At 34.3% G+C, this 18,358-nt stretch overlaps 1 protein-coding gene across 2 annotated transcripts in view; it reads right to left on the bottom strand.

Moving 5' to 3' along the window:
- STRN (striatin) overlaps nt 1-18,358 on the bottom strand; it is a 102,788-nt gene that overhangs the window by 70,492 nt on the left and 13,938 nt on the right. For both annotated transcript variants that reach the window (XM_026478905.4, XM_026478910.4), the window contains exon 2: nt 1,703-1,806. In XM_026478905.4, the coding sequence (XP_026334690.1) occupies nt 1,703-1,806 (104 nt within the window). The remainder of the gene's footprint in view (nt 1-1,702; nt 1,807-18,358) is intronic.

The raw sequence follows: 18,358 nt of genomic DNA, 5'->3' as shown, positions 1-18,358 counted from the left end.
AACTAACATCCTACTCTCCACACACAGTGGCTGCAAATTTCTGTAACACACCAAACTGCTTGCTTTGTTCCCTGTCAAACGTATCCCCTCTACCTTCTGAACTTTGCCTATCTGGCGAACACCTTATTTTTTATGATGCTGTTGAAGTCTCACCTCCTCTCCAATTACATCCTTCCTTCTACTTCCACCTTCCAGACCCAAATAACCACTCCCTTCTTTGTGACCCCATTGTACCCTGCACAGACATCTCCCATAGCATCTATCACACTGTACTGCACTTTTGTGGTTTACAAGCGTGTTTCTTGCTACTCTGAGCCCTTAAGGGCAAGGACGGTGACCTATGTTTATACTCAGCTCCAGCACAGTGCTTAAGTTGGATGGATACATTAATGAATATGCTTAATGAGAAGGGACACACTCATACACACACACACACACACACACACACACACATATATAAAACATCCCTGGTTACTTTAGTATATGTATATTTTAATTCTTCTGTATTACACAGACTTCAGAATCAGACAGACCTGAGGGATCTGAATCACAGCTCTATTACAACTTTGCAACTCTACTCAAGTTACTTCGTTTTTAAGCCTCAGGGCCTGGTACACAGCAGTTAATAAATAGCTGCCATTATTAATGTTATCATTCTTTCTCTTCGATGATGCCTCTAATTAGATTGCTTAAAATCTCAAATTTTCCCAAATTGCATGCTTTTAAAAGTAGCTTCCCTCCCCCCATCTCTCCAATACAGCTTTCAATCAACCTCTCAAGCAATAAAAAGAATCATCTATTTTTTTACCAAGAGGTCAGCCCGTTTTCAATTTCTTGCACCATTCAAAAATCTCTTGTAAAGGTGAAAACAAGTTCTAATAAAATTTAATCTGATTCTTAATATTCACAAATATTATCTGTTAAACGGTATTTTATGGCAGTTTTGCAAACAGCCCACTCATCAACTTCAAAGAAATGAGAAATACATGTGATCAAAACAAGCAAAATGGAGAATTTCAATATTGCCTATCGAGTACTCAATTATCAGAAACAAAAAAAAATTATCTAAAAACAAAAAATCCAAAGACTACCTGTTAAAACAAATAAACTTATAATTCATACTAAAATTTCCAAAATTCACATCTATGACCTGTTATCCTTTACTTGTGACCTGAGCTTAGTTACTTGAGTATCTCAGACACTAGCAACCCAGCAAGATAAGATTCACTCTGGAGAGATATGAATAGCTGATAGCAAAGAAACAAAATATCCAAAAAGTCTATAAAAAGAGAAAAAGATTCTCAATACAGTCTACATTTTTTCCAAAAAAAACCATCAAATTGAATAGTATTAGTTGATGAGGGAGTAAGCATCACAGAAATTTCCTTTACAACTCAAAAACAATTTTAATTCCATAAAGAAATGGATAATGACAGCTCAGAAAGCATATAAGTTTCTTATATGGCCAGAGGGAAAGTGTTGTTAAATTTTTTTTAAAAAATCATATAAATCAGTTTATTGGTCATGATTAAACATTCCCAAGAACATTAAATTAACATATTACAATAATTTTTAAATGTGCATTACAGATACTATTTCCTGAATTCAAAAGTATTAAGTATTAAAATTTGGATTTGTTTTAGGATGACAGAAAAATTACTCCAATCTTCAGAGAACATCATCTTCCATTTCACTGAATTACCTTTCCTGTTTAAGAGCATACTCCAGCATTTTGATCCTCCTCACAAGATCCTTCTTCAAAATTTCTTGACCCTTTCTTTCCCCCTGAAGGAAAGCAATCTGGGCCTGAGTAGGGAAAAGAAAGACAAAAGTAAGATTAAACCAAATAAAAAAACCTTTTAACCCAGCTGAAGAAAGAAACTTTGGGACATAGGACACTTAGATGCAAATATGTTTCCTTTTACATATGTGTCACAAGGTATGTAAGTATATAGAAAGGCACTGATGGCAAGAGGAAAAAAAACAAATCTTTTCTTTAAATATGTATTTTACTTCAGATCAGGGATGTTACAACAGGTAGACCAAATCCTCTAAGAGTCTATAATCTAAAACAACCAATATAAATGCAGACATATGCAAAGTGTACAGTATAGTTTGCTCAAGTGTTTGTGGCATTGAGGGGGCTTCTCTTTTATAAAGAGTGAAGATGGGGAAAGGGAGAAAGTAAAATCCTGAGTTCTTGTAATACCACTGTGAAGTAACAGTTCTCAGAGCTTCACCACATACGTAAATCTTATGATGGATTTAAGATTGTCTTGAAAGACTATTCTGGACCTCCCCTACAAACAATAAACAGCTGCCTTTTCTCAATCCCCACCTTTCACCCCACTCCCTTTTAGGAGATTTAATATGCAAAAAAAAGTGAAAGTTCAAAAAAGTAAAATCAGAAACTACAGCCCTCCATAGGTTCCTGGCCCCTTCAAAGAATATTTAAAGAAAAAGAAAAAAAAAAACACACTACATTTTAACATGTAAACAAACCATAAAACTTTTGTCTTCTGAAAAACAGCTAGGCAAGAGTGGCTCTCCAGAATATCTAAAAAGACATCTAGAATTAAAACAGTATCTTCCATTTAAGGAACTGAAACTATGTTGCAAACACTAACTTGTTAAAGAAACTCATAACACCACTAAGAATAGGGCAGAAGGGATTTAAGGACCCTCAAGGATAGCCATCAATTTCACTATTCTCATATGCCTTCCCCTTCCATTTTTATTACATTAACGCAGATAACAATGTTATTTATATTTCCACAGTGCTTTCCATTTAAATAAGCAAGAACTTATATTTAATGATGACCTTACCACATCCTTAAGAAACTGTGGATTGTCCAACTAAAGTTTAGTGAGTGAGCCACTGAACTTACTTCTACCGTTTGAATAACACTCCTTTCTATGTTTTCAGTACCATATTGAACATAATATCCAATTTACCAAGCATCTTATAATTTTCAAGATGTAAGTGCTGTTTTTGTTTTCATTTCAATAAGCTCTTAAAATTGCAATTAAAAGGATTACTTTTTCTTACTGAATTAAAAATAGTCCAAAAACAATCATATACACAGAGGAAAAGACATCAAATATCTATACTACCCAAACTTAATGATCACAAAACCTTTTGAAATTACGTATTCTGCAAGGAGATCATTATTTTATGTAAGCATAATAATACAATGCATTTAAAGCTGACAAAAAATGAGGGGTGCCTGGGTGGCTCAGTCAGTTAAGCTTGCAAATCTTGATTTCAGGTCAGGTCATGATCTTGGGATCACGAGATCAAGCCCCGACTCAGGCTCTGCGCTATCTGCCCCCCCCCCCACTCACCCGCTAAAAAAAGTAATAATAAAAGCTGACAAAAATTAAAGTCTTGTCAAAAGGATATGACAGCTCAACCTGTTTGACCAAACAATGCTTTCGCATAGAATTCTATACACTCTTCAAAATGGCTTTAATAAAAACAATAATCTAATCTGCATAATTAAAGTAATAAAATCAATGACCAATTTCTTCCTCTCTATATCCTTTGGCTAATTTTGTATTTCTGCCACCATCATGGTTCCTGGATGATTCTGAAACTTCAGCCCATAATACTGGAAAGTCTACTGTGACTCATTCCTGAACCCACCACCTGAACTACTCCTTGTGTTCTCAGTACACTTGCTTCCTGATCCTTCTACCAATTCACATATTGGATTAGTTAAATACTTAATAAAAATAAAAGACCTAGAACTGTTTAAGAGGAAGATTACAGAGAAGATGGAGCTGCCTAGAAAGACAAAAAAGAATAATAGTACTGGTGATATTTCTTGGGGATCACAGAACACCTCTGTGATATTTCTGTCAAAGATGCAAACCTGAAATCAATCAAAAGGAAATACCAGGCAAATTCAAGTTGAGGGACATTTTACATTAACTTTCTCATAATATTCAAAAGTGTCAGGTCGTAAAAGTCAGGAAAGGCTGTTTCAGATTGAAGGAGATTAAAAAGACATGAAAACTAAATGTAATACACGATTCTGAACTGAATTTGGCTATAAAACGACATTATTAGGACAAGTGATGAAACACGAATAGGGTCTGAGGATTAGAAGGTAGTAATATATCAGCATTAATTTCCGATTTTGATGGTTATATGTGGTTACATAAGATAGTACCTGTTTATAGGAAATAAACACTAAAGTATTTGGTGGGAGGCAACAATCTATCAAGTTGGCTGGCAACTTGCCCTCAAATGGATCAGGAAGAAAAAAATTCTGTGTATTATTCTTGCAACTGTTCTGTCAATATAAGATCGATTTTTTTTTAAATTTTGAAACAAACGCTATGCCAACTCCCTTAATATGATAAAACACAAAAAATTCAAGTCAAAGTCAGCATCACGTATAATGGAGAAACTCAAGAAGTACTGACAATCAGGAACAAAACAAGGATGTCTATTTTTTGCCACAAATATTTAACCATGTTCTGGAGGTAGTGGCCAATGTCATCAGTCAAGAAAGAAAGAAGTTTAAAAACAGAAAAAAGAAAATAAAATTATCATCATTTGCAAATGGTATGAGTGGACAACAGGAAAATCCAAAGAAACTGACTATACAGTCTTACAAAAAAAAAAAAAAAAAGAGGAATTTTAGTAAAGTGGCTACATATAAAAATAATAAATTAAAACCCATGAGCTATAAAACAGTTAGTGGATATAATGAAAGAAAACAATCCCATTTACACTAACAAAAATAAGCTGATTAAAATAAAACTTCCAAGGAAAAAAATAAAAGCTAAGCAAAGAATACAGCACATGATAATTCTAGAGTACACATGGAAAAATAAGCAAAATAAACAAATTATTTAAAATCCTTGAAATATTTTAAAAGATATTATTCTACAATCAACCTAAATGGTGGTACTGATTCATGAACAGAGAGCTATGGTATGACAATCTAAACACAAACCCAAATATATACAGAAATTTAGTATATGCTAAAGGGGACACTACAGATCACTGGGAGAAATGTGGGTTATTCAATAAATGTTGATGGGCAGCCACCTGGAAAATATTTCTCACATCCAAACAAATAAGAGAACATCTTCAAAGAATCCCAAAGCATTTGAAGAAAAGGGAGGATTTGTCCTTGTTCTAATAATCTCAAGGTTAGGAAAGTCTTTTTGAGAATAAGATAAAACCAAAGCCATAAGAGACTAATACATTTTATCTCAAAAAAATATTTACATGTATATGGCGATTAAAAAGTTGCTGAAAACCTGTTATGAGAAATAAGACAATTCTTTTTTGACAAATGTCAAAACAAAATAGGAAATGCAGTCATCACAAATCACAAGAGTTTTGTTTTTCTTACTATATTAAAAGCACTTACAAGTCAGTAAGATAAAAATAGACATGTTCATAGAAAGTAAATACAAAAGCTCAAAATATTAAAAAGATGTTTAATGTCTCATGAAAGAAAAATACCAATTAAAACTATAATCAGATTTCCCCTTTTACATCAGACTAAATTCAATAATGTAATAAAACAATATACTGGGGAAAAAGGCATTTGTATGTTGGCTGAGGTGATGTAAATCAGTTTCACTACGATGGACAATTTAGCAACATCCATCGACTCCGTAAATGCACATACTCTTTACTCAGCAATTCTAATTCTAGACTGTTACCCTTCAAATATATTTGCACACATGTGAAATGATATACTGAAAGAATATACACAAAAATGTATGTGTAATTCAAATGTTCATCCATAAGGGACTGGTTAAATAACGTATGAATACAACTAGTGGAAAATCAGGTCCTCAACCAATATCTATTTAAAAAAAGGAAGAAAGAGTCAATCTCTTAAATTTTTTCCCTCTGGAAAACTCTAGTCAGAAAATTAGAAACAAGGGGCGCCTGGGTGGCGCAGTCGTTAAGCGTCTGCCTTGGGCTCAGGGCGTGATCCCAGCGTTCTGGGATCGAGCCCCACATCAGGCTCTTCTGCTAGGAGCCTGCCTCTTCCTCTCCCACTCCCGCTGCTTGTGTTCCCTCTCTCGCTGGCTGTCTCTGTCAAATAAATAAAAAAAATCTTTAAAAAAAAAAAAAAGAAAATTAGAAACAAAAGATCTTAAAACACATGTTCTTACAGACTAATTTCTTCTGTAAAAACCACCTGAGTCTAAAACATATAAATCTCTTTACTCTTTCAAAATAAAAAGTAAATCCCAGATAAAGATTTTTCTAATATGGTAGGATACTGTTGCTTGAATTGGATTATTTAACTGAAAAGGCAGGAGGAGGAGAGACATCAGGGGAAAAACGACTGAAAGAAAGAAGAGAACCGAAGGGAAGGGAAGGAGGGAAGGAGAAAATAAAAAGTGGATACATCTATACAAAGGAATGCTATGTGTTTGTTACAAAGGAGACCGCTCTAGATACACTGACATAGAACAATTCCAAAGATAGATTAAATGAAAAAAAAAAAAAAAAAAAAGCTAAACACAGAACAATGTATATAGTTTGCAACTGTTTGGTTTTTAAAAAAAGATAAATATACTATTATGCGTCTATGTATAAGTAATAACTCTGGAATGATTTACAAACATGTAGTCATTCTGAATGTCTCTGAAGAAAGTGACTAGGTGGCTGGGAAAAAGAGGAATAGGAATTAAAACTACCTTTAAATATCCACATCCCTCCTTACACCCTCTGAATGCTGTACCACAGGCATGTTACTATGCATTAAAGACTCTTAATTGAAAAATGTGAAGACAATTACAGCCAAGCAAATTCATTCACTAGATCTGGCTCCACAAGCCACTAGTTTGTAGACTTTGTCTTGGCTGTTTTAATCCAACTACATCATTTTTACAAAGGAGAAAAAAGAAGCAACAAGAGATCGAGTAGTTTATGTCCCTAAAGAACACAGCATTCTCACAAATGAACTAAGATGACAGTCCAAGACCATGAATGAATCACCACTTGGAAAACTCAAGACACACAGGCAACACAGTGGGAGTATCAGTAACAAGGATATGATAGAAAAACGCATGGTCCAAAGAGCTCCTTAAAAGTTCTCCCTGCACATCACTACAACAGAATTCCTTCTGAAATGAGACACAGTTCTCTAGATAGAAAGCAAATATACTCCTAGCCTCCAATACTGTACAGTAATAAGGAATAGTGATGAATTCAGTTATCTAATTTTTTATTTTATAGCTATACTTCTCTATGAACTATTCAGCTATAATTTGCCTAGTTTTTAAAAACTCTTGCTTCTGCTTGCACGAATGTCACCTCAACATTCTCAGAGAGTGAATTCTTCTGAACTTTCCAGAGTTCCAGGAACAAAAGATTAAGACATGCAACCAAAATCTTAAGAAAAAAATTAGAAAAATGAAGTAAATTCAATTTGATCAAGTAGGCAAGGTATGAAAATAGCTTTCAAGTGTTACAAATAATATATTTTTTTAAAATTGAAGTCATCACACATCCATTTATCTGTACAAGGAAACCTAATGGTAATAGCACATACATTTGAAAAGAAAACTTTGGAATTATCTTCAGGGAAAATGAATGTTAGAACTTTCACGATGCCTTGTAAGATTTTCACATTATATACCTAAAATTAGGCCTTCGTTTCCTAACCATTAGAAATAAAAGAGATAAAAAGAACAATTGGATATTTTACAATTTGAGTCTACACGGTAAACAAAAATTAATTTTCGTATTATTTTTCAATAACAATTTGTCAAAAGGATATAGATAAGGAATATAAATCTGTCCTATCTAAGCAGGTTTATCTGCATATGCAGGAATATCTAATAAATTATTTCAAATGTACCAATTTATTGAAACCATTTAAACTATTTTGCACTCCAAAATTAAAAAGGGCTCAAATTCAAAACTGAAATCACTGAAAAATACATTCAAAAAAGAAAAAATACACAAAATATTAGTTTGGGTCGGGCACTTTTCAGTTAGTTCTTGGTCATCTGCTATGGGAGGGAAAGAGCACTCACTTTTACAAAAAATGTAAAGTACAAGAAAACTTGACCAATTTAAGCTTCTCACTTTCAATTTGAGCACAAACTCACAAATAGTAAGAGAAATACTTGAAAAGAAAAAGTGAATAATATCATTTACTTAAGCTAAGAAATAGCATACAATGAAGTTTCACTAATTTGCTTTATATCTTAACACCTTTATAAACCATACCTGTTCCCTCTGAAAAGCCTTAGATTACATTATTCTCTTAAACTCAGGCTGCCAGTTGGTTTTCTCTGGCATACAACTGTTGCCTCTAGATAGCCCTCTCTCCTAAAGACAGTGTGACATTAAACTTTACCATGGGAATTACCTAGAGGACTTACTAAAACACAGACTGCTTGAGCCAGGGTCCACCCTCAGTCTAGAGTGGGGCCTGAGAATTTGCATTTCTAGCAAGTACCCAGGTAATGCTAATGCTGCTATTCTGGGACAACACTTGGAGAACCACTGACCTACACCATCTGTGACATAGTTAGAAGGCCAAAAATAAAGCAAATAGGCCGTTAAAGAACAAGGAACTAAGCTGTCCCAGAACCCTAGCTCTCTACTCCACAGAAGTACAAAGTCTCACATAGGCCCTCAAGCTGACAGACAAGGACATATTAGCTTTTTTGATTCTCTTCCAAATTTCTTGTTTATGACTACATTTTTAGCAGTCTCGTGATAAAAAAATAAATAAATAAAATTGACCATTCTTCATTCAGTTTAATCACATCTTTACAGAATACCTACTACCCACCGCAGGCCAAATTACTGTAAAGAATATAGGAAATACAAAACCAAGTTCCTACTCACAATTCACTTCCAGTCTAATGAGTGTACAAGACCAGAACACGGAGGTATAAAGAGCAAAGACCAGACAATGGGGTCTCCTAATAAATGAGGATTTGAGTCATAAATTTATTGAAATAGTCACATGTATTCATTTAACAATATTAACTGAGCACCTACCTTGCACCAGGCACAGTTACTGACACTAGGGCTATGACAGTGACAAAATAAAACATGTGGACCAGCAGTGTATGTTGTATGCAGCTAGAACCAGAAACACAGTTACAGGCAAAAGCAGTGAGGGATGCCTGGATGGCTCAGTCAGTTAAGTGTCTGTCTTCAGCTCAGGTCATGATCCCAGGGTCCTAGGAATGAGTCCCACATTGGGCTCCTGGCTGGCTCAGCAGGAAGCCTGCTTCTCCCTCTGCCTGCCTCTGTCTTTCTCTCTGACAAATAAACAAATAAAATCTTTTTTAAAAAAACAACAATAACCAGTGAATATAAAAATAAACACAAAATAGGGGCGTCTGGATGGCTCAGTCGGTTAAGTGCCTGACTCCTGATTTTGGCTCAGGTCATGAACTCAGGGTGGTGAGACTGAGTGCTCAGTGGGAAGTCTGAGATTCTCTCTCTCCCTCTGCCCCTCCCCCCTTTCTCTCCCTCTAAAAAATAAAAAAATAAATCTTTAAAAATAAATAAATAAACACAAAATACCATGAGATGCCTGTTCAACTCTGGGGTCAAGTACAAAACTGATCTTCATTTCAGAAACTGTATTTTAATCTAGTACTAACTTTACAGCTAGCTTTATCTTTCAACAAATGAATGAGTTTCCTGAAATCTTCCTCATAAATTCTGTACCATTATCTTTATTTATTTATCTAGCATTCCTTTCCAAAAAAGATGAGTAATTTTTCTTAGATGACACATTATGTCTGAAATGCTATAGGAGATAGTGGTATATTCTATCACATCAATCCCTCCATCCCTAAATGTATGATTGAAAATATAGATTGTCCTACATAAGAAACTTTCCACTGCAAAAAATTCACGCTTAAAACACTAAATTAATTACATGCATATTATCAACTGATGGCAAGATATACATAACCGTACATTAGGTTTCTTGAGTCCTCACAAAGTTTCCCTCTCACACCCAAACAATTCCCACAGCATGTCCTCCTAGCTCTCAAATCTTTACAAATGTTTCTAATGTTTGCACAAAGAAGTGGAAAGTTCAGTTACAAAAAAAATTACATATATATATATATACACACACACACACATACATATGCAATATACAGGCATATTAGATCAATACTTGCACAGTGTTATGTCAGATATATCTCAATAAAGCTGGGAAAAAAAGAAAAATATGTATTATTCATACACATACATAGAGTGGAGTGAGAGTAAGATATCAATCAAGGGAAGAATCTGTGGATGTGCGGTATAATAAACTTGACATTCACAGATTTAATACTCACAGTTATCACTGTTTGAGAGCTACTCAAAAGACATTCCGTTAAGACAATGAGAAGCTAGAGGCCAGATCCAGAGTAAATGAGCGAGCCTAGCCTAAATAAGCATTCCTATCTCAAAGTTCAAAAGCAATAACTCTGTTTTTTTTAAGCTGAGTTTCTTCATAAAAAATGTCTCCCCCCCACCCCCAAAGAAAGCCAAATGGCTAGCAAGTGAAGTGAAGAAAAATAGAAGGACTAAGAAAGTAACAGTTCTTAGGAAAAGAAGGAAATGTCAAATTTGGTAACAGCTTGTAACTATGAATGTGAACAAGTCCACCAAATGTTCTATACAAAAAAAAAAAAAAAAGAAAGAAAGAAAAGAAACATTACTGACTCAGCAAGTGCTCTAACCTGAGCAAAATCTATTTATCAAAAGAAATAAAACTTACATTAACACCGAGAAGAATATTAACTTCATAGGAATATATATATATATATATATATATATATATATATGTAGATATAGGTAGATATAGGTAGATATAGGTAGATATAGATATATAGATATAGATACATAAGTCTTAAAGGAAATATAATTCAGAGGAAGCAAGGATCCCACACAAAGACCTCTTAATTTTAAAATCTGAGGATTCACAAAGGTCTCAAAGTATCCCTTGCACATGACAAGTTTTCTATAGTGTATGATTTTCTTTACGGTTAGAAAACTGCGAAGGAGTTCTAAACATACTTTAAACCAATCAAATTACCTTTTGATAGGTATACAATCTCTAAAGAAGCAGTCTTCAAGGGCAACACTTTTCGTATTTAAAGCAGTCATTCAATACATATGAATTGTGAACCTATAAATTTAAGGTGTTATGTAACCAAAGCCCAAATTCTTCCCAGTGGAATGTCAGGCTATCTACAATCTGTTCCCAACTCACCTGTCTAGCTTTGTCTTCCACATTCCCTTCTCACACATTTTGTGCTCCAATCAAAGCAGACAATCTTTTAGTCTTTAAGTACGGCCTGAACTCTCCCAGGCCCATGCCTTGGTTTATGCTCTTCTCTTTGTCCCCACTACCTTCCCCAAATGCCCTTCTAAAACTTCAAATTCTACCAATGCCAACTCTTAGCCTATTTAGCTTAAAGTAATCCCTCCCTTCTTTGAAGTACTCGGAAGAGTACTTATTATTTTCTATTAAAGAAAAACACCTCTATGTGTAAATACCGTTTTACTACTTTACGGTACTTAAACTAATATTCAGTCAGGAGGCAAGAAAATAAGCACTTTGGAGTACCAGGCATTCTGCTAAACACAGTTAAAGTATTTAACTAATCTAATTTTCTGTGTTATTACTGTTTTTATTCCATCATTTTTATTAAGTTTATTACCGAAGTAATAATAATAATTGAGTAAAAAGCCAATTCAAGCAAATTTACCATAACTTACTTAACCATTGTAGCAGATCTTGTGGACTGGCTACTCAAAATACACATTCCCAATCCCTTTCTACTCTGTAACTTCCCACCATAGAATCTGGAAAGTAAAATTCACGCTTTCTTAGTTTCTGTTGTGGCCACACATGGCTACGTAACCAATGAGATATATATGGATATCTGCTGGGGATGGGAAGAAAGTACTTATGGGAAAGTTTATCATTCCCTGATAAAGGAGACACACTCCAAAAAACATTCAAAAAAACCTATTTGCTGCTTTTCACTCTGGTCTTGATATTTGCAACTATAGCAGTCCTGTAATCATAATGTAACAAGAAAGAAGACAATAAGTCAACAGACTGGGGGTGAAGGATGGCAGAGGAGAATAACAGAAAAGGCCTAGTTACTTTATGTCATCACTGAATAACTGCACCAACTTATGTCAGAGAAAAAGACTACCCACCACCAGACTTGTAGGAAAAATATGACCTTTGTTATGTCAGTGTTAACAAGGGTTTACTCGCAGCCAAAAGCATTCCTGATACTCATTTCACTATAGCTGGGCATTCAGACTGTAATTTTTCACTATTACAAAATAAATTGCTGATGATGTTCTTCATGCGTATAGACTTTCTAAGTTTTTAATTTTAACTCCAATGTAGTTAACATACTATGTTATATTAGTTTCAGGTGTACGATACAGTGATTCAACAGTTCTATACATGACTCAGTGCTCATCACTGTAAGTGTACTCTTTAATCTCCATCACCTATTTCACCCATCTTTACACACCTCCCTTCTAGTAACCATCAGTTTGTTCTCTATAGTTAAGAGTCTGTTTCTTGGTTTGTCTTTTTTTTTTTCCTTTGCTCATTTTGTTTTGCTTCTTAAATTCCACATATGAGTGAAATCATATGGTATTTTTCTTTCTCTGACTGACTTACTTCACTTAGCATTGTACTCTCTAGATCCAACTATGGTTATTACAGATTTCACTCTTTTTATGGCTGAATAATAGTCCACTGTATATATATACCACATCTTCTTCATCCATTCATCTACTGATGCACACTTAGGTTGCTTCCATAATTTGGCTAGTAAATAATGCTGCAATAAACGTAAGGGTGCATGTATCACCCTGAATTAGTGTTTTTATATTTTGGAGGGTAAATACCTAGTAGTGTGATTACTGGGTCATAGGGTAGTTCTATTTTAAACTTTTTGAGAACCTCTATACTGTTTTCCACAGTGGCTGTACCAGTCAGCATTCCCACCAGCAGTGCATGAGGGTTCCTTTTCCTCCACATCCTTGACAACACTGGTTGTTTCTTGTGTTTTTGATTTTAGCCATTCTGACAGGTATGAGGTGATATCTCATTGTGGTTTTCATTTACATTATCCTGACAATGAATGATGTTGAGCATCTTTTCATGTGGCTGTTAGCCACCTGTATGTCTTCTTTGAATAAATGTCTATGGAGACATTTGGACAATGGAGAAAATGTTTTCTGCCCATTTTTTAAATTGGATTATTTGTTTTTTGAGTGTTGAGTTGTATCAGTTCTTTATATATTTTGGACACTAACCTTTTATTGGATATGTCATTTGCAAATATCTTCTCCCATTCAGTTGGTTGCCTTTCGTGCATTAGACTTTTAAGGGAATTTTAATTTCTCTGGGAAAGACTGCAACAAACTGAATTACTAGGTCAAAAAGTCCGTTTCCTGATAGATACTGACTAATTGATAATACCAACAACAATGTATGAGAGTAAAGTTTAACACATCTCGCCTAGCACTGGGTGTTGTTATTGATTTTTAAACACTCATAGATAGAAAAGAGTGCCTCTCATTGCTTTAATGAATATGTAAGATATTAATTATTTTGCCATATGTTGACTATTGTCCTATAATAGAACCATCCAAATACTCATTAAGAGAGTAGTTCAATAAACTAACTTTTGATGGCTTTAAAAAAAATTCTTCTTCCTCATTAAAGAAGTACCGTAAAATGGAAAGAAATTCAAATTTTATATAAATATATAAAGGAAAAACCAGCAGAACCATTCCTTTACCCCATCCCACTCCCTAGAGATAACCAATGTGAACAGTTTCCTGAATTCTCTTGCAAGCTTTCCTGTATGCACAGACAGAAAGATAAGCAAAAATGACATCTGCCTTGGTTACATAACTACTAAAAGTGCAGGGACTACAACTATACATTCATGAAAATACATGAAATTAATGAAACCTATCTTTTATTGAGCTCTTCCTATGTTATATTTTTCTGAATAAGTGTTTTATCAACTCATTTCACTGTCAAACAAAAAAAGACACAAAATAATTATGTACAAACCAATCATATTTAAAACACAAACGTGTATACTAACAGAGATCAGAAGAAAACATGGATGCCAGAGGGTTAAATTTAAAGAGCTTGTAGTGAAGGAGGGTAAGACTGAAATGTAAGTTTATACGTTGCTGATTTTACTATTAAGGTGGGCACTCCCTGTAGGCAGTAGGCAAGACATAAGGCTGGAGCTTCCAGACTAGAAATATATTTAGTAATCTTGATTTTCAAACACACAAACCCATAACATGTCCCAAATCAATTAAAGTAGCAACAAGATGTGTGTGTTTATAGATATATATGTAGATATCTCTGTGTGTGTATACATATATATTCTTTTTATTAATTTGTAAGAGTAAGATCCATAAAATGTCTTTTTAAAATTAAATCCATTACATAAAACAATGCCTGTTATTTTATAAATATTCTTAATATAAATACAAATCCCAATGACTTCATCTTTTTTTTTTTTTAAGATTTTATTTATTTATTTATTCGACAGAGATAGAGACAGCCAGCGAGAGAGGGAACACAAGTAGGGGGAGTGGGAGAGGAAGAAGCAGGCTCATAGCGGAGGAGCCTGATGTGGGGCTCGATCCCATAACGCCGGGATCACGCCCTGAGCCGAAGGCAGACACTTAACCGCTGTGCCACCCAGGTGCCCCACCAATGACTTCATCTTAACCTACTTTACAAGTATTATATTTATTTAGCTTTAATAAATAAAACTATTATTCTGCTTCCTAAAACTGTAACACTAACCTAAAAAATTACCAAAAATAAATTACAGAAAAAGAAGAAAAACTAATCCTACTTGTAAATATAGATAGAAGATGATCTCAATAAATACATATTCCATGCTCTCATAAAGGGTGTAAATAAGCAATTTAGAGAAGAGGAAACCCAAAAGGCTAACAAGCTTAGAAAGAGCTGCTTGATCTCAGTGATAAGCAGAAAAATTCAAGTTAATATAAATAGGAGATATAACTTGACACTTATGAGACTAGCAAGAAGTAGAACTCTCGATGATACGTGATCATGCACTGCTACTGTAAATGTTAGACAAGGGCAGTCATCCCCAAAAGCAATTAGCAACTTAGCTAAATTAGGTTTATGTGTACCCAACAAACCATTACTATGTTTAAGAAATTCTCAAACAGTTCAAAGTAATGGAGTTAATGTACACAAAATATCACATATGAATCTTTTTAAAAAGAGAAAAAATGACATAATTTGATTTTTGTAAATAAAGAATACGTGTACAGAAAAATATTTTTCAAAGATAAAGAAAAAAGGAAGGAGAAGATGAGAAGAATGGAGATTAAAACAGATAAGCAGATTAAACAAGAGAGGCAATAAACAAATATTGCCAAGGTAAATGCAGGTTCAATAAAAAACCCAAGTGTGTGTTTATGTGTGTATATACATAAAATTCTGGAGGGATACACACTAAATTGTTAGTAGAATTTATCTCTAAACAGGTTTGTGAGAAGGACTGGTGAGAGGAAGGGGTACTTTCTATCCTTTATCTTTCTGCATATCTTATGTTTTATATATACACCTATTCTTTTTTTTTTAAGATTTTATGTATTTGAGAGAGAGTGCACAAGCAAGGTGGAGGGGCAGAGGAAGAGGGACAAGCGATTCCCCACTGAGCAGGGAGCCAGATGCAGTACTCAATCTCAGGACCCTGAGAATATGACCTGAGCCTAAGGCAGACGCTTAAACGACAGTCACCCAGGTGCCCCCACCGATTCTTATTTTAAAGATAACATATCTTCTGACAAAGATTCTCTTCTCAACCAAACTTCAGTCAGGCTCCTCTGAGCCAGCTGTTTGACTAAACTAGATCTTTAGACTTCCACGTCTACCTTCACATTCCCCAATTTTAGCAACAATCTTACTAAGTCAGTTTGGCAAGAATCCCTCACCTTCAGTATCTCATCACCCTCAACATCTGATCAAATTCCTCACCCCTCCAATCCCCTAGGTGACATTTGGTCACCCTGGCCTGCCTTCAGCAAGAATCCTGTTAAGTCAGTTTAGCCAGAATTCCCTTACCCCTGATGTTTCCTCTTCATAATTTATATCCACCGACCCCCCCACCCCTTGGCTATAAATTCCTAATTTTCATTGCTGTATTCAGAATTGAGCCCAGTTCCAAAATGAGGTCTCTTTCCCCCTATTGCAATAGTCCCTGATTAAAATCTGCTTATACTACCTTAACCACTGTCCAACTCTGGTTTTCTTTAACACTGCTAAATGTAAAATTTAGACAGTTTCTAAAAATAAAGTCTAAGTTTAACTCTGAATTCTAAATAAGGATTAAAACTTTCTTTTTTGTAGAAAAATTGGTGGTTTCTAGTCAGTGATTCATGCTCTAAATCTCTAATTCATGTTATAGCAAACTTATTATTTTTTTTAAGTTTTTTTTTTTTAAGATTTTAAAGATTTATTTTTATTTGAAAGAGTGCCCTCATATGCGCATTGGCATGCAGGGGGGAGGGGCAGAGGAACAGGGAAAAGCAGACTCCCAGCTGAGCAGGGAGCCTGATGCGGGGCTGGATTCCAGAACTCTGGGATCCGGACCTGAGCCAAAGGTGGATGCTTAACCAACTGCCTGAGCCACCAGGCGCCCCTACAAAAACATTTTTAAACAATCAATATAGATTCCTTAACTAGGGAAGTCAAGCTTTATTACAAGTTTTTAGTAGTAACTATCTGACTTTCAAACATTATCAAACACTCATTTCCTGATACATATATTTATATTTACAGTTATATAATATATAAATAAAATTAGGTCAATGTATCAAAGTAACCATTTTTATTCAAACAAGTAAACAAGAGAACACAAAGTAGGGAAAATAGGAAAGACTTATCAGACACACATAAAAAATACCTGAGATAAATCATTTAAGCTTTGATGTATACTGAATTTTAAAGATCAATAAATTCCTGCTTTCATTTTGAAAAAAAAAACCAGGGGACATAATTTTTCTTGATAACTCAGGACCAGAACTATACACATCAATTACTGAACTGTATTGTACAAATATTCAATGTTCTTTGATGTGGTATTTGGGAGATTCCTACTCCTGGTTCTCTCACTACCCTGTGTGATCTTATTAAAGTTACTTAACTTTTCTGAGCCTCAGTTTCTTCAACTATACAGGGAAAGAGTTTAATATCCTGTGATTATACAGAACTGAAGATGGTATGTGGAAAACAAAATTGAGTAAGTCCTGATCCCAAGACAATGAGTATTGTTTTTAATTTCTATTTATTTGCATTCTGTTTATTTGCATGGGAGGCTAATGGTACACAGCTGAATTAATATCTGCCAAGGCAGTATTACTTTGGCTAATTTTTTAAAATTTATTATTGAATTCAAGACAATAGCCACCTTCCAAAAGATATCCTCACCCTCCAGAATAATAATCCTTTTCTCTATAATTATCAGTGTTTTTTGGTCAGCAGCAAGACAGGGGTTTTTTCTGTATTATTAGTCAGGGCCTTCTTGCAAATTTGAACTCAATTTTAATATTATCATTATTAACACATAATGTTAACACAACTATGATACATGTTAGAATTTTAAAAATAATAATAAGGTACAGAGGAAGTTGCTAAAGTTCCAAGAGGACAGAGACTGTCCATGCTATTGACTGCTACATCCCCAATGCCTAGAACGGTCACTTGCATATAATAGATGCCTAATAAATATTTGTAAAATTAATTAAACAGATTCATAAAAAGTAAACAGTAAAAGACAGCACACCCTAAGTGTCAAATGACAAAAGCTAGTACTCAAAAAGTAATAATCAAAACCAAAACCAAAAACTCTTCATGTTGAAAATGGAACTTAAGCTAAATTTGAATAAAGAATATATAAATCTGAAAGAATAATACAAATTATGAGGTGATGGAAGTATATTTCAGAATGACCAAACTTTTTGAGGAATGATTAAAAAAAAAAAAAGTGAACATGGCTTATGTGCAAAGCAAGATTAAATATGTTGGTTCCTAACAGGTAGGAAATACAACAGTCTAAACATGGAAGAGATTTGAAACCTAACACAGGCAAAAAGAAAAAAATATCTTGAACAAATCATTATTTTTAGAAGCTTGAGAGGCAATATTGTGTAGAATATCTTGGCCAAGGGAGAGACCAGAGGTAAAAAATTAAGAAGGTCCCTACTGTAGTCACCCAGATATGAGGTGATGAGGACCTGAACCAAGTTAACCAAGTTATTAAGAATTAAATGATTAAAAATGGATTT

The sequence above is a fragment of the Ursus arctos genome, unplaced genomic scaffold (assembly GCF_023065955.2).
Source record: "Ursus arctos isolate Adak ecotype North America unplaced genomic scaffold, UrsArc2.0 scaffold_8, whole genome shotgun sequence".
In the NCBI taxonomy this organism is placed as follows: domain Eukaryota; kingdom Metazoa; phylum Chordata; class Mammalia; order Carnivora; family Ursidae; genus Ursus; species Ursus arctos.
The sequence above is the reverse complement of the archived record's forward strand: the minus strand, read 5'-3'. Positions and strand labels throughout refer to the sequence as shown.